This window comes from Coregonus clupeaformis, chromosome 20 (genome assembly GCF_020615455.1).
Source record: "Coregonus clupeaformis isolate EN_2021a chromosome 20, ASM2061545v1, whole genome shotgun sequence".
NCBI lineage: Eukaryota > Metazoa > Chordata > Actinopteri > Salmoniformes > Salmonidae > Coregonus > Coregonus clupeaformis.
Window position 1 is genome coordinate 32196299 of NC_059211.1, and position 24896 is coordinate 32221194.

At 44.2% G+C, this 24896-nt stretch overlaps 1 protein-coding gene across 2 annotated transcripts in view; it reads right to left on the reverse strand.

Moving 5' to 3' along the window:
- Positions 1 to 298: 298 nt before the first annotated feature.
- Positions 299 to 24896, reverse strand: part of mylk4b (myosin light chain kinase family, member 4b) — a 79968-nt gene continuing 55370 nt past the window's right edge. For both annotated transcript variants that reach the window (XM_041840207.2, XM_041840208.2), the window contains 13 exons: positions 8858 to 8954; positions 8376 to 8721; positions 7996 to 8222; positions 7186 to 7291; positions 6698 to 6791; positions 5369 to 5478; positions 5078 to 5219; positions 4686 to 4756; positions 4302 to 4430; positions 3594 to 3746; positions 3350 to 3428; positions 2886 to 2936; positions 299 to 1956 (listed from right to left, as the gene is read on the reverse strand). In XM_041840207.2, the coding sequence (XP_041696141.1) occupies positions 1894 to 1956; positions 2886 to 2936; positions 3350 to 3428; positions 3594 to 3746; positions 4302 to 4430; positions 4686 to 4756; positions 5078 to 5219; positions 5369 to 5478; positions 6698 to 6791; positions 7186 to 7291; positions 7996 to 8222; positions 8376 to 8721; positions 8858 to 8954 (1668 nt within the window). In that variant the 3' untranslated portion in view covers positions 299 to 1893. The remainder of the gene's footprint in view (positions 1957 to 2885; positions 2937 to 3349; positions 3429 to 3593; positions 3747 to 4301; positions 4431 to 4685; positions 4757 to 5077; positions 5220 to 5368; positions 5479 to 6697; positions 6792 to 7185; positions 7292 to 7995; positions 8223 to 8375; positions 8722 to 8857; positions 8955 to 24896) is intronic.

Genomic DNA, 24896 nt, shown 5'->3' on the forward strand with positions numbered 1-24896 from the left:
AAACAAATCAGACACGGGCATCAGTGCAGGGTAGGGACTAGGGCTTTGGCCCGCTTGAATTATGAGTCTCTAGCCTGCTGGTGATCAGTGTGAGGGTTGACTGAATGTCCCTGTCCGATACTGCTCCCTAGTGGCCATTATCAGACATAATCTGGATACAGTCTCCAAATGATGTGCCCTTCTCCAAATAATGATCAAATATCAACAATTGATCATCTCTGTGGAAAATATTATCATTCTATCCCCACTTCCTATATTATTTGCATTGCGTAGTAGAGTAAAACCAGGAACACATAAGTAATTTCTGTTTTTATTTTTGTCTATATTTATTTGTATACATTTCTAACTAGAATTATGTTTCATAATGACACAAAAATTACACAAAATCACAACGGTATAAGGAGAACAATTGATTCCAGGTAGGGCACATCTGACAATCAATCATTAAAACAATAATTAAATCAATCCCTCAATATCTGACCAAGTAATAATCAACCCACTATCCACAGTTTGAAAATAGTGAGTCTATTACACAGACAAACCTTTTTTATTTAGATCTACAATACAATTACTCAAACACTTCAAATTCAGTCAATAGAACACAAATAAGTAAATAAACAATTTTGTATGTGTTTTTTCTCTCCTGGATAAATATAATATTATGTACCCTTCTTATGGAGGCTAAGCCTTGCATTTCAAGTAAAAATCAATTTAGGAACCAAGATAATTCATGACCATAAGAACTAAATCCATAGCCTGGTCGCAGATCTGTTGTTGCTCTTGCCAACTCCATTGCTAATTGTCAAGCCAAATGGTCTGGCCTCACAGCAATCAGATATCAGGATTTGACCCTAATTCAATAACCCTCACAGCTACCCTCCAATCACAACCCACTGGGCACAGATGTCAATTCAACGTCTATTCCATGTTGGGTCAACGTAATTTCATTGTCTGCCCAGTCGGAAGGGTAGTGCAAATATGTGGCATGACAAGGAGTGACAGGGAGTTGGCATGACAGCACAAACAGTCTGGCACTTCAGCGATAAACATGAATTATGAAATCATATAGGTAGTGTTTTGTTGATCAGTAATATGCCTTCATGGAAGGTGAGAGGGCTACTCCAATGGGCGAAAGCAAAGAAAGGTAAAAGGTTGGGGTCAAGCGAACAGCATGCATGCACAGAAGAGGCGCTTTTACAGTATATTCACAGCAGCGGCTCCAGGAGAAATGAACGTCAGTAGCAACGGGCAGAGCAGCAGAAGGAGGTAATAATGTCTAATGAGGAATAATGTCTAATATCGACAAGTTTATGCTTACCTGGATTAATAACGATTTATTTATTTTAATGAATGTGATCTATTTAAAGTTTGATGGGGCAAATCAAGGAGAAAGGTGTGTGAAAATGAATTCCTAACTCTGTAGAAACTAAAGCTTTACAATACCAGGAAAATAAATTGCACCCAAACCTTTATTTTAAATCAAAACCCAACAAACAAATAAAAATGCAATGGTATGATAAGACTTGGTAAACTAGGCCTATGTTAAGTTATTTGAAATCCACAGTAAGCTGAAAATGTAATAAATATGATTGTTGAAAAAGTGGTTCTGTTTGTATTTGATAGTGATACATTAAAGTGCATTTTATAGTGACCGCCCTCCTTGACAACGTACCAACCGTTGGAGCTATCGATAGCGCCATTGGCGACATTTTAGGCTAGCTGTTCAGTGTGTTTACGGTACGTTGTTAACTGCGTTACACAAGCTGCAGAGCTAAGCTAAAGGATGCGAGGCAGAGTAGAGAGCAGTAATCCAGTAGCCATAGAGGTACGGCAGTGTTGGTCCAGTGTTGGGCCCTGGCCCCAGTGTCATCAAAAGGCACCGACCCCGTATCATCATAAGGCGCCCACAGGGTCTTGGGAGTCATTTTGGAGGGGACTCTCGTTCTGGATGGGAGACTAAACCAACACAAAAGAGAGACAATAAAACCCCATTGTTTGGCGTCTACAGTATACTTGTGAATATATATTGAACAGAAATATAAACGCAACATGCAACAATTTCTAAGATTTTACTGAGTTGCAGTTCATGTAAGGAAATCAGTCAATTTAAATAAATTCATTAGGCCCTAATCTATGGATTGCACATGACTGGGCAGGAGTGCAGCCATAGGTGGGCCACCCACTGGGGAGCGAGGCCCAGACGATCCTGCAGGTGAAGAAGCCGGATGTGGAGGTCCTGGGCTGGCGTGGTTACACATGGTCTGCGGTTGTGAGGCCGGTTGGACATACTGCCAAATTTTCTAAAATGACGTTGGTGGCAACTTATAATAATAATATAATAATAATATGCCATTTAGCAGACGCTTTTATCCAAAGCGACTTACAGTCATGCGTGCATACATTTAACTTATGGTAGAGAAATGAACCTTACATTCTCTGGCAACAGCTCTGGTGGACATTCCTGCAGTCAGCATGACAATTGCATGCTCCCTCAAAACTTGAGACATCTGTGGCATTGTGTGTGTGACAAAACTGCACATTTTAAAGTCGCCTTTTATTGTCCCCAGCACAAAGTGCACCTGTGTAATGAACATGCTGTTTAATCAGCTTCTTGATATGCCACACATATCAGGTGGATGGCTTATCTTGGAAGATGAGAAATGCTCACTAACAGGGATGTAGACACATTTGTGCAAAAAAATCAGAGCGAAATACGCTTTTTGTGCATATGGACAATTTCTGGGATTTATTATTTCAACTCATGAAACATGGGACCAACACTTTACATGATGCATTTATATTTTTGTTCAGTGTAGATGTACGGTATACAGTAGTTGAAGATGAGGGTTTGTGATATGGTGAGCTGGGTAGTTTTCAGGGCTTACTTGTCTAGATCTTCGGGGAGGGTAAGGGTGTGTTGAGTGGCACTTATTTTTCTGTAAGAAAAAGGTACAGTATATTTACAATATTGGTGTTTTGGGATAAAAATGGGTTTAATCCATCCATGTGTGTGTGTGTGTGTGTGTGTGTGTGTGTGTGTGTGTGTGTGTGTGTGTGTGTGTGTGTGTGTGTGTGTGTGTGTGTGTGTGTGTGAGTGTGTGTGTGTGTGGACATGTTTAACTATACTTGTATGTGTATGTATGTATGTGTGTGTGTCTGTGTCTGTGTCTGTGTGTGTGTGTGTGTGTGTGTGTGTGTGTGTGTCTGTGTCTCTGTGTGTGTGTGTGTCTGTGTCTGTGTCTCTGTGTGTGTGTGTGTGTGTGTGTGTGTGTGTGTGTGTGTGTGTGTGTGTGTGTGTGTGTGTGTATGTGTATGTGTGTGTGTGTGTGTGTGTGTGTGTTTGTTCTACCCTCTGATGCAGGCGATAGTGAAGATTGCGATCCGACAGCCAGGAATGTTTCAGTGACTGTGAGGCACTCATCCTCCAACTAGAGAACACACACAAACACACACATGCGTGATTAGAACACACACTATCACAGGGATACACAGGTCCACAACTGAATAATAATACAACTTTAGAGAACTACAACACAGTTGTCAACACACACACATGCACACACACACACACACACACACACGGTACCCCTCACCTCTTGCTCTTGACCAACAGGCGTGTGATGAAGTCTTTGGCCTCCTCAGAGATGTCTGTAAACTCCTCCTCCTCAAAGTTCCACTGACAGGCCAGGATGTTGTTCAGAGTCTCATTGTCATCGTCCCCCAGGAATGGAGACAGACCTGTCAGCCTGGAGAAAAGGATGTATTGTATAGTGTGTTCCTGGGTTGTGTATGTACACACTGACTACTACCTGCTGACTTCTTCTGAGGTCCCCTTCGCAAAAGAGGTTTCTAACCTCTAGGCCATTTTCCTGGTTAAATAAAAACTATAAAAACAGGTACAATATGTGAGCACAAGAATGTAACGGTTAGTGGATATCAGGACCCCCAGTAATGTAACGGTTAATGGATATCAGGACCCCCAGTAATGTAACGGTTAGTGGATATCAGGACTCCCAGTAATGTAACGGTTAGTGGATATCAGGACTCCCAGTAATGTAACGGTTAGTGGATATCAGGACCCCCAGTAATGTAACGGTTAGTGGATATCAGGACCCCCAGTAATGTAACGGTTAGTGGATATCAGGACCCCCAGTAATGTAACGGTTAGTGGATATCAGGACCCTCAGAAATGTAACGGTTAGTGGATATCAGGACCCCCAGTAATGTTGATATCAGGACCCCCAGCAATGTGGATATCAGGACCCCCAGCAATGTAACGGTTAGTGGATATCAGGACTCACAGCATGTATGTGATGACCCCCAGACTCCACATGTCCGTAGGGAATGAGACAAACTCATAGTTGATGACTTCCGGAGCCAGGAACTCCGGCGTTCCGAAGTTCACCCTCAGCTTTTCCCTGGGCTTATACCTAAGAAAGCAAGAAGGACGAGAGAAGAAAGTTAACAGATGACATTTTAGTCATTTAGCAGAGACTCTGATCCAGAGCGACTTACAGGAGCAATTAGGGTTAAGTGCCTTGCACAAGGGCACCTCAGCATATGTTTCACCTAGTTGGCTTGAAGATTTGAACCAGCGACCTTTCGGTTACTGGCCCAACACTCTTAACCGCTAGGCTACCTTCCGCCCTGTATCAAGCCAGGAACCACTGGTAATTGAACCTTACCTCCTGGCGAGCCCGAAGTCAATAATTTTGATCTTGTTTGTAGCTCTGCTCACACACAGAATATTCTCGGGCTAGGAAAGGATATTGAAGAACGCAAGACAGTGAGACAAAGGAAATAACAGCATGCAATTATTTGCATCATCGCTAAGCTATTATGCTATAATGACAGGAAGATGGAGATGAGACAGCTATAGAAAGGTAAAGTGTTAAAAGAGTGCAATGGGGAAGGTTGTATAGAAACAGACAAAAAACTATAGGACAGTGAGAGAGGGAGAAAGAGAGAGAAGGGGGGAAGCGAGGGAGAAAGAGAGAGAAGGGGGGAAGCGAGGGAGAAAGTAACAGAGTAACAGAGTGATGAGGATATGCAACTAGAGAGCTAAGGTGAGTCCTACCTTGAGGTCTAGATGTAGGATGTACATCCTGTGCATGTACTGTAGTCCCTCACAGATCTGCCTGATAAACAGCACTGTGTCCAGCTCTGTCAGCTTGTAGTTCTCATCTATGATCCGGTCGAACAGCTCCCCGCCATCCACACTACATAGAGAGGACAGGAGAGACAGTCAGTCATCATAGACTACAGTAGAGAGAGAGGAATTACAGTCCCACACTGGGATTTAAAGAGTAGAGATACTGTATGGTATAGTGCAGAGAGGAGAAATACACACACACAGGGAGGGACTCACTATTCCATGACGAGGATGATGTCGTGGCGTGATTCAAAGGCGGCGTAGAGCTGAATAAGGTTAGCGTGGTTCAGCTGGTTCATCACCTGGATCTCATTCTTCACCACATCCTGGGAAACGGAACAACATATTCAACATTAGAAAGACAGCCAGAAACACATTACAGCTCATAGACAGACAGACGGAAAGAAACACATTACAGACGGACAGAAAGACAGACACAGAAACAGACACACACAGACAGACAGACGGACAGAAACAATTACAGACGGACAGAAAGACAGACACAGAAACAGACAGACAGACATACAGACAGACAGACGGACGGACAGAAACATTACAGACGGACAGAAAGACAGGCACAGAAACAGACACACACAGACAAACAGAAAGACAGACGGACAGAAACACATTACAGACGGGCATAAGACAGACACAGAAACAGACAGACAGACAGATGGACAGAAACACATTACAGACAGACAGAAAGACAGACACCGAAACAGACACACACAGACAGTGTCAACGGGATCCGTAATTGAGACCTACAGTATCACACAGCAACCTGAGCCAGCTTTGGCTTTGGCCGTGGCATTGGTGGGCTAACTACTTTGTGAATATCTGACATGATAACGTAATCAACCAGCTATGCACTACATCAGACGGCAATCTTATCTCCCATGTTATACTCAGCTGACCATAGGAAAGCAGAAGATGAGACTGACTCTGACATACTGCCACATGTGCCATGGATATGAGGGCGATGAAGCTATATCTACTATAAAATCGTATTCTATTATTTATGTGCAATGATAAAATATCCATCCATCTTAATGGTGGTGGGGACATGGGACACATACTGTACATCTGATATTAATGGCGGACAGAAAGACAGACACACACACACAGACAGACAGACGTACAGAAACACATTACAGACGGACAGAAAGACAGACACAGAAACAGACACACACAGACAAACAGACAGACGGACGGACAGACAGACGGACAGAAACACATTATCTACTTTAAAATCGTATTCTATTACTTATGTGCTATGATAAAATATCCATCCATCTTAATTGGACGCATACTGTACATCTGATATTAATGGCTTCGTTCCAAATGATACCCTATTCACTATGTAGTGCACTACTTTTGACCAGGGCCCTGGTCAAAAGTTGCACTTGATAGGGAATAGGGTGCCATATGGGAAGCACCCATGCTACATGGCATATGATACAGTATCAATGTCAGAAATGTATACCTGGGAGGCCTATAATCAAGTATCTGTTTCAGGTCTCACGTTTCGATTATTTAGGTCCTTACCTTTTCTTTCTGGCTCCTGGCTTTGATCATCTTGGCAGCCAGCGTCAGTCCAGAAGAGTTCTCCACACATTTGTGGACTTGTCCAAAACGTCCCCTATGAACCCACAATCACATACAGAGAAACAAGTTCATAAACAGTGTAGTCTCTTGTGGCAGCCTTAACATTAAAGCTGAGGAGCTGCTTTGGTTCTGGGGGCCGAGATTAATAACATTGATGCTTTATAACACCCTGTCCTTTTTGCCTCAACGTACAATAGAGCTAAGCTAACAATAACATTATAGTCATGTTTACTCTTCTATATCAGGCTTTAATTGGGTTGTCATTGTAGGGATGGTACTCTCTCTCTCTCTCTCTCTCTCTCTCTCTCTCTCTCTCTCTCTCTCTCTCTCTCTCTCTCTCTCTCTCTCTCTCTCTCTCTCTCTCTCTCTCTCTCTCTCTCTCTCTCGCTCTCTCTCTCTCTGTCTCTCTCTTTCTCCTCCTGACTCACCCTCCTAGGACCTCTTCTCTGTTAATGGCGTAGAAGGTAGCAATCTGGTGAGGCTTTGGAGTCACAATGCGGTGGTCAAAGGGGGCTGCTGGCGGAGGGGTAGAGTCTGGAGATGAGAGAGAGAGAGAGAGAGAGAGAGAGAGAGAGAGAGAGAGAGAGAGAGAGAGAGAGAGAGAGAGAGAGAGAGAGAGAGAGAGAGAGAGAGAGAGAGAGAGAGAGAGAGAGAGAGAGAGAGAGAGAGAGAGAGAGGGATGGATGGATGGATGGATGGATGGATGGATGGATGGATGGATGGATGGATGGATGGATGGATGGATGGATGGATGGATGGATGGATGGATGGATGGATGGAGGAGAGCGATGGGGAAAAGGAGAGGGAGGTAGGGAGTGAGGGATAAGGGAAATGGAGTGAGGTGACAGAAGAGTGGATAGGGAGCATACAGGAGATAGATTAGTGTCTGTTCTCTCTTAGTAACTAAACGGATCATATGGTCTCATGCCAGCATTTCATAATCCAATTTGCCAGCTGTGACATGTTTGTGACTTACAAACATGCATGGTGTGGTTAAGTAATGTCATCTGTGTGGTGAATGACTGAAAGTCTAATGTCCCTAACTAGGAAGTCAGTAGTAGTTAGGGTTTCTGACTGTTTTTCAGCCTGCTTGCCAACCCAGGATAATATCAAGAGACTTCATTTACAGAATATATGACAATACTATATTTTATTTTAGGAATCTTGCCACAAATTAGCTTCCTGCTTTGTTTTCAAACTTTTGTCAGTTTCCATTTCTGTGAAATGATGAACCTCACCAATGATGTACTCTTCTGGCTGTCCGTCGTCCACCTTTTCTTCCTCCTTCATCTTCTCTGCCTTTGATTGGGCAGCCTGAGGCTCTGCCCCCTCAGGTACTCCTCCCTCTTCATCCTCCTCCTCTTTCCTCTCCTCCACTCTGCTCTTTTTCAGTTCATCTTTCAGCAGGTCCTCCTCTGTGACACAGTTTTTACTGCTGGTGGCCACTTCACTTAACTCCTCAGAGCTAAATAACAAACAAACATCAAACAAATATCAAAACAACTATTAATTGTGTTAAGTAATTAGCCAGTAGTTATTTTGGTAAGCGTACAGTATACAGAAGTTGCAATTTACAGTCATAGTAATGTCAAAAGATGGGTTGAGTTTGAAAAGGTACCTTTCTAGAGGTTCTGGTGACAATGATGACTCTTCTTCCCCTCCTTCCATTCTCTTCTCCACCTCTTCCTCTCCAACTTGTTCCTCCCTCCCCTCCTCTTCCTCAGCCTCAGATTCACCAAATATATCCCCCTCCTCTTCCTCCTCTTCCTCCCTGGCCCTCTGCTCTTCCTCCCGCTCAGGGGTTCTCCTCTTCTCCTCCTCCTCCCCCTCTAGATCCTCCAGGTCCTCTGGTTGGACGACGGGGGCGCGGAGCATGTCCAGAACCACTCCGTTACCATGAGAACGCTCAGCATTCTGCCTGTTGAGCTTCTCCACCTGGTCTAGAAGAAGGGCCTCTACGTTATCTGAGGAGGGACAAAGAGTACCCCTCATTAGACATCTATTACCAATGAAGCACTGCTGCTCTATTTTATTTACATTTATTTGACTGCTTTATTGTGTTACAAGTTGAGGTGAAGGTGGTGTGTTTATCTCTGCTACCTGATGCATGTGGAGGCTTCTTCTTCTTCTGGGATTTCTGGCCTTTCAGGCTGAGTTTGGCCTTGTCTTTTCCATCCCTCATCACATTGTCCTTCAGCTGACAGGGAGAGAGGAGGAGACATATACACTTTAACCTCTTAAGGATCGGACCCTTTTTATAAATTTTTGCCTAAAATGACATACCCAAATCTAACTGCCTGTAGCTCAGGACCTGAAGCAAGGATATGCATATTCTAGATACCATTTGAAAGGAAACACTTTGAAGTTTGTGGAAATGTGAAATTAATGTAGGAGAATATAACACAATAGATCTGGTAAAAGATAATACAAACAAAACAAAAATCTTTTTTTTTTTGTTTTTTTTTGGGGGGGGTCATCTTTGAAATGTAAGAGAAAGGCCACAACATAATAATGCAGTGTAGGTGCAATTTAGATTTTGGCCTCTAGATGGCAGCAGTGTGTGTGCAAAGTTTCAGATTGATCCAGTGAAGCATTGCAATACTGGACTATTTTGTATCAAGTCTGCCCAAATGTGCCGAATTGGTCAATTGATACATTTTCAAGTACATAACTATAGAGGAAAATGATATGGTAATACAAAATGTAAGTTTACACACTCCCAGGAATGTCATACATGATGGATCATTAGCTTATACAGTAATTTTCACACATCTAGGTGGCCGGGCGGGGTGGGTGTGGAGCCAGAGACAGCAGGGGTTCAAACTGTAGAACCCAGTTCCTACATTTGAAAATAAAAATGGATTTTATCAAACAAAACTATGCTACATTTTATCTCTGGGACCCTTAGGATGACAAATCAGAGCAAGATTACTGAATGTAAGTTCATTATTTACCTTCAGAGGTGAATGTATCAAACCAGTTGCCATGATAAGATTTTTGTTGTTGTGCACTCTCCTCAAACAATAGCATGGTATTTTCTCTCTGTAATAGCTACTCTAAATTGGACAGTGCAGTTAGATTACCAAGAATTTAAGCTTTCTGCCCATATAAGACATGTCTATGTCCTGGAAAGTTTGCTGTTACTTACAACAATCATGCTAACCACATTAGCGCACATTAGCTCAACCGTCCCGTGTACGGGACACCGTGTACGGGACACCGATGGGACACCGATGTCCTGCATTGCAGGAATGTTCTCCTGTAACAGGGTGATCAAATTAAGATCCTACATCTGTAGATTGGCACATTTGTTTGTACCTTCTATTACCAACAATTTGCACGTATGGCCAGGACGATTTAAGGATCTGTGAAAGCTACTAGTTCATATTCCATGCATGTATTATATAACAGAGCTAGTATACAGTAGCACATTTCCGATAGCAATGGTGGAGTTGTATGTTTCACTACACATTAACAGATGCAGGTGTTTGTTGCCGTTGCTATGATTGCCATCATAACTGAAGCATGGTTGTCATGTCATGGTGGACAGAGAAGGGCTTTCATGTCATCTCCAACTACTGTGTGTGTATGTGTGTGTGTGTGTGTGTGTGTGTGTGTGTGTGTGTTTGTCCGTGCGTAACATGTGTGGGATCATACACACACACACATAGCATGTAATCTATACCGCACCTCCCTCCCCTCTCCACCAGAGTGCCTAAACATTAGAGGCCCAGAAGGCGATACTAGCGATACGTCCCAAATGGCACCCTATTCCCTTTATAGTGCACTACTTTTGACCAGGGCCCATATATACTGTATATCGATTATATATATATATAGGGAATAGGGTGCCATTTGGGACCTAGCCAAGATAATAAAGCTGACATTATAGATTTGCTTTACCCATCGACCCCCGGACCCAGAGACCCCCAGGACCCAGAGACCCCCCAGGACCCAGAAACCCCCAGGACCCAGAAACCCCCAGGACCCAGAGTCCCCCACAGTGCAGGGGAAAATGCAGCAGTAATACATGATACTGGTACCTCAACACACACAGACAGACGCTTGCGTGCACGCCACACACACACTTACAGACACACAATGATAAACGCACAATGTAAACACATAGCATGAACACATAAGCACAAAGAAAACAGAAACACATAACATGGTACGCGGTTCGATATTTGTTATGCCCAAAATACGTGGCTGCTTCTAGATAGATTGACACCAGTCATCTAAAATCCCCACAAGCACTCCGGTTGCCTTTAGTTCTAGGGTGGGGCAATATTATCCTATCCTTGAATAGGACTTCCATACAATGGTTAAAGGTTAGTTAAAGGGTGTAATGCTGGCTATGTTGAGATCCCTCCACAAGGCTAACTGTCCAGCTGGTTGACTGATGAATCATGTGGAGTCATGTCACACATTCAGAGAGTTATCCACTAACACAATAGACTAGACTCCTTAGCTAGACACTTCAAATATAGCCCACAAAGTGCAAAGGATAATCCTATACCTAACCCATGGGTAGTTTTACAGTGACTACAGTCTTCTCCATTTCTGTGTAGATAATATGACAAGGCATGGGGTGGGTAATGCAGTGTGGAGTAGTAATTTAAGGTAGCAAATACAATACAACCCAGCACTGGCTCCAGTGTAAAAATGAAAAAAGGGGCCAGCACTCACTTGGCACAGACGACAATTTAATGTCTATTCCACGTTGGAAACAACGTTGATTCAACCAGGGTGTGCCCAGTGGGTTGAATATGATTTACAACTGAAGCTTTTAATTTTCTTTATTAAATAAAGGCTGTCATGGTGTGTGTCCCTCACCTTCCTGGCCTGCTTTGCCTTAGTCCCCCTACAGCCACCAGGCTTATTAAACAGCAGTTTAGCCAGCCGGGAGCTCTTCACCACCTCTTTGATGAAGCTGATGACCTGATGTATGCCCACCATCAGCCCCTCCATCCCCTCCAGCCTCCGCCCCTGCTGCTCCACCTGCTGGCTGGCCTCCTGCACCACCCCCTGGAGCTCCCTGCAGGCAGTCGCCAGCTCCTGGGCTTGACCCTCCACCGTCACCCCCTGGTTCTGGTTCTGGGTCTCACCGTGGGTCTGAACTCCACCCAGACCTCCAGACCGCCAGCCCCCGGCCCTGAGAGAGGCCACCTCCCGCCCCACGCCCCCCATGTCCCGGGACAGGTCATCCAGCCGGATGAGGACAGTCTCCTGGACGTTGAGCAGACGCTCCATCTTGCTGCTTAGAGATTCCATGCGGCTTTCAGTCACGACGCACCATGCAGCATTGACCGGAGAAGAGGAGGAGGACAAGGAGGAGGAAGAGGCTGAGGACGGTGTGCAGGGTTGTTTGTCAGATCCAGTGGGTGTCAGCTTCGTCCCGGCTGGTTTCTGACCGTGACGAGGTTTGGGGTCGTACACCTTGGCCAGAGAGTTGACCAGACTGGAGCTCATTGTGAGTTCCACAGCAGAGCGGTCAACCACGGTCACTGGCCGCTTAAAAGTAACGCAACACTTCCTCGTTCTTCACGCACAGCAGCTATAGTAGCTCTTCTCTGGTCACCTCTCAAACAAAGAAAGTTCCCTCCTGGTTAAACTGAAACCCTTTCTCTTATCTCTGTCGGAGTCCACCGATAACAAGATTATATTCTGTCACCCTCCCTTTACTCACAGAAGTTAGCGCTTCTCTTCCCAATCACAGAAAGTCCCCTCTGTGGTTATACTCCAACCAGAAATCTGACCGATTAACCATTTGACCGCTGTATCCTCTTCACAGTGGGTTAAAGTCCAACTAAAGTCAGATCAGTCCAATCACAGGCTTGTTTACGAAGACCAACAAAAAGGAAAATCCTTTCACAAAGAAACAAAAGCCAGATGAGACTGTGAAGAGAGACAGAGAACAGAGAGAGGACAGGACATGCAAGCTGTCTGCCAGTCAGTCCTTCCTAGCCAGAGGGAGTTTAAGAACATAGGGGTGTCCAAAATATAGTGCAGCCCCAATCGAACGTCAGAACCTCAGTGGTGAGTGGCCAGTGATGGGTAGTAGAGGCTGGGGTTAAGGAGGGGGTAAGGAGGGGGTAAGGAGGGGGTGAGGATGGGTGTGAAGGAGATGTGGAGGGGGTGTGGAGGGGGTGAGGAGGGATGAGGAGGGGGTGTGGAGGGGGTGAGGAGGGTGTGTGGAGGGGATGAGGAGGGTGTGCGGAGGGGGTGTGGAGGGGGTGTGGAGGGGGACGCAAGGGATTGCTGTGTGACATCTGAGACACTTCAAAAGCTTCCAGTCAGGTGTCACAATCCTGAGAATGTGTGCAGTAACAAGCCACGTCTAAAAAACAAATCAGCCGCTGCAGTGAAGAGTGAGAAAAGCGAGGGACAGTTCAGACCATTATGAACCCCATTGGATTGAACACAGGAAGTTGATTCTTTAATGTCTTGGTTGTGTGTGCGTGTGCATGTGTACATGTGTGCGTACATCCGTGCATGCGTGTGTGCACGCACGTGTGTGTTCACGAGTTTGCATGCGTGCAGTAACAGGTGGGAGTGCACACAAGGGCACAAAGACTCTATTAACCTTTCTATACCTCTGTTAAACTCAATACAACTCAGGGGTATTTCTGAACCTCTCCAAATGCCAAATGGCCTTTATATCTACCCTGATATTTACCCAGCAGTGGATGTGTTGGAGCAGAACATTGAGCAGTACTGGCTCATCTGAGAGTCTTCATTTCCAGGGTCAAATCTTTCCTGGAGAGCCTTCCTTCCTTCATACCACTGATCTCAGTCCAAGTCTCAGGGCCAATTAACATTCAGACATTCAAAGTTCACATTGAGCAACTATGATTAGATAAGATGGATAGTAAAACTGCTGAGTGAATGCTACCACTAATTACAAACAAGCGAGGTTGAGTAGATTTCCAACTTCTTTACTCAAACATGAATCCCACAGTAAACATTTGGGTCTAGTGCAAAATGTATGGAAAGCATGTCCAGAAAGAATAGCTTCAGTGAGTTCTGAGTACCAGAGGAAAGAGAATTCAGGACGAGGATCCTTCCCACTTTAAACACACAGAAGCCCCCGGAAAGAGGCTGGTTCCCAATTTAGGAACAGTATTCACACTGAGGTGCAGGAACTGTACTCACACTGTGAGGTGCAGGAACAGTATTAACACTGAGGTGCAGGAACAGTATTCACACTGTGAGGTGCAGGAACAGTATTCCCACTGTGGGGTGCAGGAACAGTATTAACACTGAGGTGCAGGAACAGTATTCACACTGTGAGCTGCAGGAACAGTATTCCCACTGTGGGGTGCAGGAACAGTATTCACACTGTGAGGTGCAGGAACAGTATTCCCACTGTGGGGTGCAGGAACAGTATTCCCACTGTGGGGTGCAGGAACAGTATTCCTACTGTGGGGTGCAGGAACAGTATTCCCACTGTGGGGTGCAGGAACAGTATTCCTACTGTGGGGTGCAGGAACAGTATTCCCACTGTGGGGTGCAGGAACAGTATTCCTACTGTGGGGTGCAGGAACAGTATTCCCACTGTGGGGTGCAGGAACAGTATTCCTACTGTGGGGTGCAGGAACAGTATTAACACTGAGCTGCAGGAACAGTATTCACACTGTGAGCTGCAGGAACAGTATTCCCACTGTGGGGTGCAGGAACAGTATTCCCACTGTGGGGTGCAGGAACAGTATTCCTACTGTGGGGTGCAGGAACAGTATTCCCACTGTGGGGTGCAGGAACACAGAAACAGAAGAAACCAAACAACTAAGAAAGCTGTGGGAAGGAAGGACAGTAAAACTGAGAGAAGAGGGAGTGATGTTTTTTTCTACAACTGTACGTCTAAATCATAATGGAGATAATGTTCATTACACAATATAATATTTATTACGTGTTCATTACACAATATAATGTGTATTACGTGTTCATTACACAAGATAATGTTAATTATGTGTTCATAACACAAGATAATGTTAATTATGTGTTCATTACACAATATAATGTTAATTATGTGTTCATTACACAAGATAATGTTTATTACATGTTCATTACACAAGATAATGTTTATTACTTAAGGAAAGACCAAGATGAAAACATAAATATGGTGTTGACATGGTGACAGACATAAATAGATTTGGATTGTTTACCATTGGAAAAGTGTTATACTGTCACGCTCTAAGACAGCACCCTGACCTACAACTCCATCCACATCCTACCATAGAGGTGTTTAAAGCAGGACAGTGTAACAACACTAAACTGTTAATATAGTTTTGACTCACCCCTATCCCAAAACACCCTATCCCATAATATAATATGTGCCTGTTTCACTGTGGTGATGTGCCTATTGCACCAGATGGGATGGGAAAATGCATGGAGTTACAAAATTCTCTCACGCTGTCAGTCAAGCATTTACAGTGCCTTGCAGAAGTATTCATCCCCCTTGGCGTTTATGCTATTTTGTTGCATTACAACCTGTAATTTAAATTGATTTTTATTTGGATTTCATGTAATGGACATACACAAAATAGTCAAAATTGGTGAAGTGAAATTCAAAAAATTATGTGTTTCAAAAAATTCTCTAAAATAAATAACCGTAAAGTGGTGCGTGCATATGTATTCACCGACTTTGCTATGAAGCCCCTAAATAAGATCGGATGCAGCCAATTACCTTCAGAAGTCACATAATTAGTTAAATAAAGTCCACCTGTGTGCAATCTAAGTGTCATATGATCTGTCACATGATCTCAGTATATATACACACACCTGTTCTGAAAGGCCCCAGAGTCTGCAACACCACTAAGCAAGGGGCACCACCAAGCAAGCGGCACCATGAAGACCAAGGAGCTCTCCAAACGGGTCAGGGACAAAGTTGTGGAGAAGTACACATCAGGGTTAGGTTATAAAAAACTATCAGAAACTTTGAACATCCCACGGAGCACCATTACATCCATTATTAAAAAATGGAAAGAATATGGCACCACAACAAACCTGCCAAGAGAGGGCCGCCCACCAAAACTTACGGCCCAGGCAAGGAGGGCATTAATCAGAGAGGCAACAAAGAGACCAAAGATAACCCTGAAGGAGCTGCAAAGCTCCACAGCGGAGATTGGAGTATCTGTCCATAGGACCACTTTAAGCCGGGCTGGGCTTCACGGAAGGGTGGCCAGAAAAAAGCCATTGCTTAAAGAAAAAAATAAGCAAACACCAAAAGGCATGTGGGAGACTCCCCAAACATATGGAAGAAGGTACTCTGGTCAGATGAGACTAAAATTGAGCTTTTTGGCTATCAAGGAAAACGCTATGTCTGGCGCAAACCCAACACCTCTCACCACCAGAAAATTGTGATAAATAAAAAAGTTTACCAGTTTCATTTAAGGACCAAAAGATTGATAGCCGTCACATATAGATTGCAAAATAGTTGGGAAGAGATTTTTGTCGTACAGATTCCATGGCATAGTGTTTATGAACTGATACGCAAAACAACGCTGGATTCAAAACTTAGAATTTTTCAATTAAAATTATTATATAAAATTCTTGCTACCAATAGAATGTTATTTGTGTGGAGGATACGATCTTCCCAGCTCTGCAGATTTGGCTGTGAAGAGACAGAATCATTAGATCATTTGTTTTGGTACTGTCCATTTGTAGCTTGTTTCTGGACACAGGTCCAGGAATGGCTGAAGGATTGCAATATTTGCATGGAGCTGACCCTGCAGATAGCATTACTGGGTGATCTGAAAAGTCATAGTCAATCGATCAATAATATAATAATACTTTTAGCAAAAATGTTTATTTTCAATTCACAAACTGTAGAAATAATGAGAATAGAAAGGTTCAGAACTTTTGTAAAACATTACAGTACAGTTGAAAAATATATGGCAAATAGAAATCCAATATGGGTGGTGTTAAGAGATAGATGGGCGGTGTTGAATGGAGCTGAAGGATGGGACTAATAACAACAAATAATAACAACAAGATAACTAGTGTAAGACATGCTGTGTCCATAATAAGTATATAGGTTATATATTGTGAGCTTTTGTGAAAGAGCACAGTTAGAAAGATATGGCATATAGAAGCATACCAGATGGACATCATGAAAATGATCGGAGGAAGTTCAGGAGTAAAAACAAACAAAATATAATTATTGACTGTGTCCATAAAATGTATATAGTATGTATAAGCATGAAGTAGAGGCCTAAGCATTGTTGTTCACTAGTTAACTCCAATTAGGGAAGGGATGGTGGGGTTGGAAAGTAATAAAGGGAAATATATACAGTGAGGGAAAAAAGTATTTGATCCCCTGCTGATTTTGTACGTTTGCCCACTGACAAATACATGATCAGTCTATAATTTTAATGGTAGGTTTATTTGAACAGTGAGAGACAGAATAACAACAAAAAAATCCAGAAAAACGCATGTCAAAAATGTTATAAATTGATTTGCATTTTAATGAGGGAAATAAGTATTTGACCCCTCTGCAAAACATGACTTATGTGAGAATGTGAGAAACTAAAGAGATGCCCGGCTATGACATCAATATAGTCTGTGCTACATTGTGATACAGTGGGGAAAAAAAGTATTTAGTCAGCCACCAATTGTGCAAGTTCTCCCACTTAAAAAGATGAGAGAGGCCTGTAATTTTCATCATAGGTACACGTCAACTATGACAGACAAAATGAGAAAAACAAATCCAGAAAATCACATTGTAGGATTTTTTATGAATTTATTTGCAAATTATGGTGGAAAATAAGTATTTGGTCAATAACAAAAGTTTCTCAATACTTTGTTATATACCCTTTGTTGGCAATGACACAGGTCAAACTTTTTCTGTTAGTCTTCACACACTGTTGCTGGTATTTTGGCCCATTCCTCCATGCAGATCTCCTCTAGAGCAGTGATGTTTTGGGGCTGTCGCTGGGCAACACGGACTTTCAACTCCCTCCAAAGATTTTCTATGGGGTTGAGATCTGGAGACTGGCTAGGCCACTCCAGGACCTTGAAATGCTTCTTACGAAGCCACTCCTTCGTTGCCCGGGCGGTGTGTTTGGGATCATTGTCATGCTGAAAGACCCAGCCACGTTTCATCTTCAATGCCCTTGCTGATGGAAGGAGGTTTTCACTCAAAATCTCACGATACATGGCCCCATTCATTCTTTCCTTTACACGGATCAGTCGTCCTGGTCCCTTTGCAGAAAAACAGCCCCAAAGCATGATGTTTCCACCCCCATGCTTCACAGTAGGTATGGTGTTCTTTGGATGCAACTCAGCATTCTTTGTCCTCCAAACACGACGAGTTGAGTTTTTACCAAAAAGTTCTGCAGGAACCAAGTTCTGCAGCATCCAAATGCACTCTAGCAAACTTCAGACGGGCCTGGACATGTACTGGCTTAAGCAGGGGGACACGTCTGGCACTGCAGGATTTGAGTCCCTGGCGGTGTAGTGTGTTACTGATGGTAGGCTTTGTTACTTTGGTCCCAGCTCTCTGCAGGTCATTCACTAGGTCCCCCCGTGTGGTTCTGGGATTTTTGCTCACCGCTCTTGTGATCATTTTGACCCCACGGGGTGAGATCTTGTGTGGAGCCCCAGATCGAGGGAGATTATCAGTGGTCTTGTATGTCTTCCATTTCCTAATAATTGCTCCCACAGTTGATTTCTTCAAACCAAGCTGCTTACCTATTGCAGATTCAGTCTTCCCAGCCTGGTGCAGGTCTACAATTTTGTTTCTGGTGTCCTTTGACAGCTCTTTGGTCTTGGCCATAGTGGAGTTTGGAGTGTGACTGTTTGAGGTTGTGGACAGGTGTCTTATACTGATAACAAGTTCAAACAGGTGCCATTAATACAGGTAACGAGTGGAGGACAGAGGAGCCTCTTAAAGAAGAAGTTACAGGTCTGTGAGAGCCAGAAATCTTGCTTGTTTGTAGGTGACCAAATACTTATTTTCCACCATAATTTGCAAATAAATTCATTAAAAATCCTACAATGTGATTTTCTGGATTTTTTTTCTCAATTTGTCTGTCATAGTTGACGTGTACATATGATGAAAATTACAGGCCTCTCTCATCTTTTTAAGTGGGAGAACTTGCACAATTGGTGGCTGACTAAATACTTTTTTTCCCCATTGTATCTAGCCTTCACATAACTATTTTATGAGAGGCTTTGGCCATTCAATACTATAGTAACACCGGCAGTATAGTTTTATAGTTATAGGCCCTTAACCAGTGCCTTCAGAAAGTATTTACACCCTTTGACTTTATCCACATTTTGTTGTGTTACAGCCTGGATTTTAAATGGATTAAATTGAGAGTTTGTGTCACTGCATCTCATAATGTCAAAGTGGAATTATGTTTTTAGAAATGTTTACAAATTAATAAAAGATGAAAAGCTGAAATGTCTTGAGTCAATAAGTATTCAACCCTTTTGTTATGGCAAGCCTAAATAAGTTCAGGAGTAGACGTTTGGTTAACTAGTCACAAAGTAAGTTGCATGGACTCACTCTGTGTGCAATAATAGTGTTTGATATTATTTATAAATGACTACCTCATCTCTGTACTCCACATACAGTGGGGAAAAAAAGTATTTAGTCAGCCACCAATTGTGCAAGTTCTCCCACTTAAAAAGATGAGAGAGGCCTGTAATTTTCATCATAGGTACACGTCAACTATGACAGACAAAATGAGAAAAAATATCCAGAAAATCACATTTTAGGATTTTTTATGAATTTATTTGCAAATTATGGTGGAAAATAAGTATTTGGTCAATAACAAAAGTTTCTCAATACTTTGTTATATACCCTTTGTTGGCAATGACACAGGTCAAACGTTTTCTGTAAGTCTTCACAAGGTTTTCACACACTGTTGCTGGTATTTTGGCCCATTCCTCCATGCAGATCTCCTCTAGAGCAGTGATGTTTTGGGGCTGTCGCTGGGCAACACGGACTTTCAACTCCCTCCAAAGATTTTCTATGGGGTTGAGATCTGGAGACTGGCTAGGCCACTCCAGGACCTTGAAATGCTTCTTACGAAGCCACTCCTTCGTTGCCCGGGCGGTGTGTTTGGGATCATTGTCATGCTGAAAGACCCAGCCACATTTCATCTTCAATGCCCTTGCTGATGGAAGGAGGTTTTCACTCAAAAATCTCACGATACATGGCCCCATTCATTCTTTCCTTTACACGGATCAGTCGTCCTGGTCCCTTTGCAGAAAAACAGCCCCAAAGCATGATGTTTCCACCCCCATGCTTCACAGTAGGTATGGTGTTCTTTGGATGCAACTCAGCATTCTTTGTCCTCCAAACACGACGAGTTGAGTTTTTACCAAAAAGTTATATTTTGGTTTCATCTGACCATATGACATTCTCCCAATCCTCTTCTGGATCATCCAAATGCACTCTAGCAAACTTCAGACGGGCCTGGACATATACTGGTTTAAGCAGGGGGACACGTCTGGCACTGCAGGATTTGAGTCCCTGGCGGTGTAGTGTGTTACTGATGGTAGGCTTTGTTACTTTGGTCCCAGCTCTCTGCAGGTCATTCACTAGGTCCCCCGTGTGGTTCTGGGATTTTTGCTCACCGTTCTTGTGATCATTTTGACCCACGGGTGAGATCTTGCGTGGAGCCCCAGATCGAGGGAGATTATCAGTGGTCTTGTATGTCTTCCATTTCCTAATAATTGCTCCCACAGTTGATTTCTTCAAACCAAGCTGCTTACCTATTGCAGATTCAGTCTTCCCAGCCTGGTGCAGGTCTACAATTTTGTTTCTGGTGTCCTTTGACAGCTCTTTGGTCTTGGCCATAGTGGAGTTTGGAGTGTGACTGTTTGAGGTTGTGGACAGGTGTCTTTTATACTGATAACAAGTTCAAACAGGTGCCGAGTTAATACAGGTAACGAGTGGAGGACAGAGGAGCCTCTTAAAGAAGAAGTTACAGGTCTGTGAGAATTCTTGCTTGTTTGTAGGTGACCAAATACTTATTTTCCACCATAATTTGCAAATAAATTCATTAAAAATCCTACAATGTGATTTTCTGGAAAAAAAATTCTCAATTTGTCTGTCATAGTTGACGTGTACCTATGATGAAGATTACAGGCCTCTCTCATCTTTCTAAGTGGGAGAACTTGCACAATTGGTGGCTGACTAAATACTTTTTTCCCCCATTGTATACAAATACTGTAGATAGGTGAACAGCGTCGGGTGAGGTTGTCTTTCTCTTGCGGGAGGTAAGCTTGGCTTATATGGTGTCGAGTAAAGCTTAAACCATGTATTTAGATTGTAGGTAGGTAGGTATTGTAGTTAGGTATTGTAGGTAGTTTATCTAGGTAGTTATTGTAGGTTATTATTGTAGGTAAGTATTGTATTCGACTGAGCCTGGTGAAGCACGAGGCTAGCTAACTCACTACCTGGACCAATTAAGCTAGCTAGCTAGCGGGTAGCTACTGGTAACTATTAGCAACTGTGGATAGTTGTTTCCAAAGTTATTTCACGCTTAAGAGTACCTGTAATTATGCCAGCTAGCTACCTACCATTCAGCTGTTTTTCTAACCTCATTATCTGAAGCGTTAACGTTAGGTAGTTAGTAGCTACTGTACTCGAAATGTAGCTACCTGGATAGCTAACTAAACAATAGCTGGAACGACCTAGCTTTAACATTTGGAGACGCTTTCTCTTCATTGGGACAGATGCGAACTGGCTGAATCGATTCAGTGGCTAGCTTTGCACTTAACTGGCTAACAGTAGCTACTAAGGGTAAGTTATAACCTACATTTATTTTTGTTTTATTTTTACATACTGGTAACCAGAGTCGTTCAAGGGAAATCGGGACATGGGTGACTAGTTAACGTTAGCTTGGCTCTCTGTGTGTTCGTGCCGTGGGAGGAGGGGTTAGTTCGTTGGCAGAGAGCAATGGCTAGCTAGTATGCTAACTATTCTAGCTAACTAACTGGCTGAATAAGTTGACGACGTACTCACTCAAACTGTCAAAACTAACCCAAAACTTTACACAACGTTAGACACGGACATGAATGATCTGCTTGGCTTCTTAACACACTGGTGGTTTGTTGTAACCGAGTATGGGTGCTAAACCATGTTATTGGAGGCTGGCATGCTAGTTGGCTTTGGCATCATAGGATTCGGTACCCTGGACGGTTTTCACGGAAGAATACTGTACCAAGTTAGCTAGCTGAATAAACTAAGTTAGAGTCTATTCCTAGAAAACATTGAACCGCTGTAGTTTACAACAATTATAATTTCTAAAGTGGAAGTTGGGAGAGTTATATTTGAGTGTTTCAGTGAAACGTAAGTGAGGGAGGCCCCGCTCTCTCGCTTTCCCAGATGTTTAGTTCATTTCATTCCGATCTCCTTTGCATTATTGTAGATTTTTTCTGAAGCCTGTCAACTATGTGTCTGTCTATCCCTGTTCTCTCCTCTCTGCACAGGCCATACAAACGCTTCACACCACTTGGCTGTTGCCACTCTAATCTGGTGGTCCCTGCGCGCACGACCCACGTGGAGTTCCAGGTCTCTGGCAGCCTCTGGAACTGCCGTTCTGCGGCCAACAAGGCAGAGTTAATCTCAGCCTATGCTACCCTCAAGTCCCTCGACTTCTTGGCGCTGACGGAAACATGGATTACCACAGAAAACACTGCTACTCCTACTGCTCTTTCCTCATCTAACCATGTGTTCTCGCATACCCCGAGAGCATCTGGTCAGCGTGGCGGTGGCACAGGAATCCTCATCTCTCCCAAGTGGACATTCTCTCTTTTTCCCCTGACCCATCTGTCTATCTCCTCATTTGAATTCCATGCTGTCACAGTCACTAGCCCATTCAAGCTTAACATCCTTGTAATTTATCGCCCTCTAGGTTCCCTTGGAGAGTTCATCAATGAGCTTGACAAGTTCCTTTACTGAGGATGGCTCACCCCTCACAGTTCTGGGTGACTTCAACCTCCCTACGTCTGCCTTTGACTCATTTCTCTCTGCCTCCTTCCTTCCACTCCTTTCCTCTTTTGACCTCACCCTCTCACCGTCCCCCCCTACTCACAAGGCAGGCAATACGCTTGACCTCATCTTTACTAGATGCTGTTCTTCTACTAATCTCACTGCAACTCCCCTCCAAGTCTCCGATCCACTACTTTGTATCCTTTTCTCTCTCGCTCTCCTCCAACACTACTCACTCTGCCCCTACTCAGATGGTAATGTGCCGTCGCAACCTTCGCTCGCTCTCTCCCGCTACTCTCTCCTCTTCCATCCTATCATCTCTTCCCTCTACTCAATCCTTCTCCCTCCAATCTCCTGATTCTGCCTCCTCAACCCTCCTCTCCTCCCTTTCTGCATCTTTTGACTCTCTATGTCCCCTATCCTCCCGGCCGGCTCGGTCCTCCCCTCCTGCTCCGTGGCTTGATGACTCATTGCGAGCTCACAGAAGAGGGCTCCGGGCAGCCGACCGGAAATGGAGGAAAACTAGACTCCCTGCGGACCCGTCATCTTTTCACTCCCTCCTCTCTACATTCTCTTCCCCTGTTTCCACTGCTAAAGCCACTTTCTACCATTCTAAATTTCAAGCCTCTGCCTCTAACCCTAGGAAGCTTATTGCCATCTTCTCCTCCCTGCTGAATCCTCCTCCTCCTCCCCCTCCCTCCTCCCTCTCTGTGGATGACTTCATCAACCATTTTGAAAAGAAGGTTGACGACATCCGATCCTCATTTATTAAGTCAAATGACACCGCTGGTCCTGCTCACACTGCCCTACCCTATGCTTTGACTTCTTTCTCCCCTCTCTCTCCAGATGAAATCTTGCGACTTGTGACGGCCGGCCGCCCAACAACCTGCCCGCTTGACCCTATCCCCTCCTTTCTTCTCCAGACCATTTCCGGAGACCTTCTCCCTTACCTCACCTCGCTCATCAACTCATCCTTGACCGCTGGCCATGTCCCTTCCATCTTCAAGAGAGCGAGAGTTGCACCCCTCCTCAAAAAACCTACACTCGATCCCTCGGATGTCAACAACTACAGACCAGTATCCCTTCTTTATTTTCTCTCCTAAACTCTTGAGCGTGCCGTCTCTAGCCAACTCTCCTGCTATCTCTCTCAGAATGACCTTCTTGATCCAAACCAGTCAGGTTTCAAGACTGGTCATTCAACTGAGACTGTTCTTCTCTGTGTCACGGAGGCTCTCCGCACTGCTAAAGCTAACTCTCTCTCCTCTGCTCTTATCCTACTAGACCTATCCACTGCCTTTGATACAGTGAACCATCAGATCCTCCTCTCCACCCTCTCCGAGTTGGGCATCTCCGGCGCTGCTCACTCTTGGATTGCGTCCTACCTGACAGGTCGCTCCTACCAGGTGGCGTGGTGAGAATCTGTCTCCGCACCACGTGCTCTCACCACTGGTGTCCCCCAGGGCTCAGTTCTAGGCCCTCTCCTATTCTCTCTATACACCAAGTCACTTGGCTCTGTCATATCCTCACATGGTCTCTCCTATCATTGCTACGCAGACGACACACAATTCATTTTCTCCTTTCCCCCTTCTGATAACCAGGTGGCGAATTGCATCTCTGCATGTCTGGCAGACATATCAGTGTGGATTTCGGATCACCACCTCAAGCTGAACCTTGGCAAGACGGAGCTGCACTTCCTCCCGGGGAAGGACTGCCCGCTCCATGATCTCACCATCACGGTTGACAACTCCATTGTGTCCTCCTCCCAGAGTGCAAAGAACCTTGGCGTGACCCTGGACAACACCCTGTCGTTCTCCGCTAACATCAAAGCGGTGACCCGATCCTGCAGGTTCATGCTCTACAACATTCGCAGAGTATGATCCTACCTTACACAGAAAGCGGCACAGGTCCTAATCCAGGCACTCATCATCTCCCGTCTGGATTACTGCAGCTCACTGTTGGCTGGGCTTCCTGCCTGTGCCATTAAACCCCTACAACTTATCCAGAATGCCGCAGCCCGTCTGGTGTTCGACCTTCCCAAGTTCTCTCATGTCACCCCGCTCCTCCGCACACTCCACTGGCTTCCAGTTGAGGCTCGCATCTACTACAAAACCATGGTGCTTGCCTACGTAGCTGTGAGGGGAACGGCACCTCTTTACCTTCAGGCTCTGATGAGACCCTACACCCAAACGA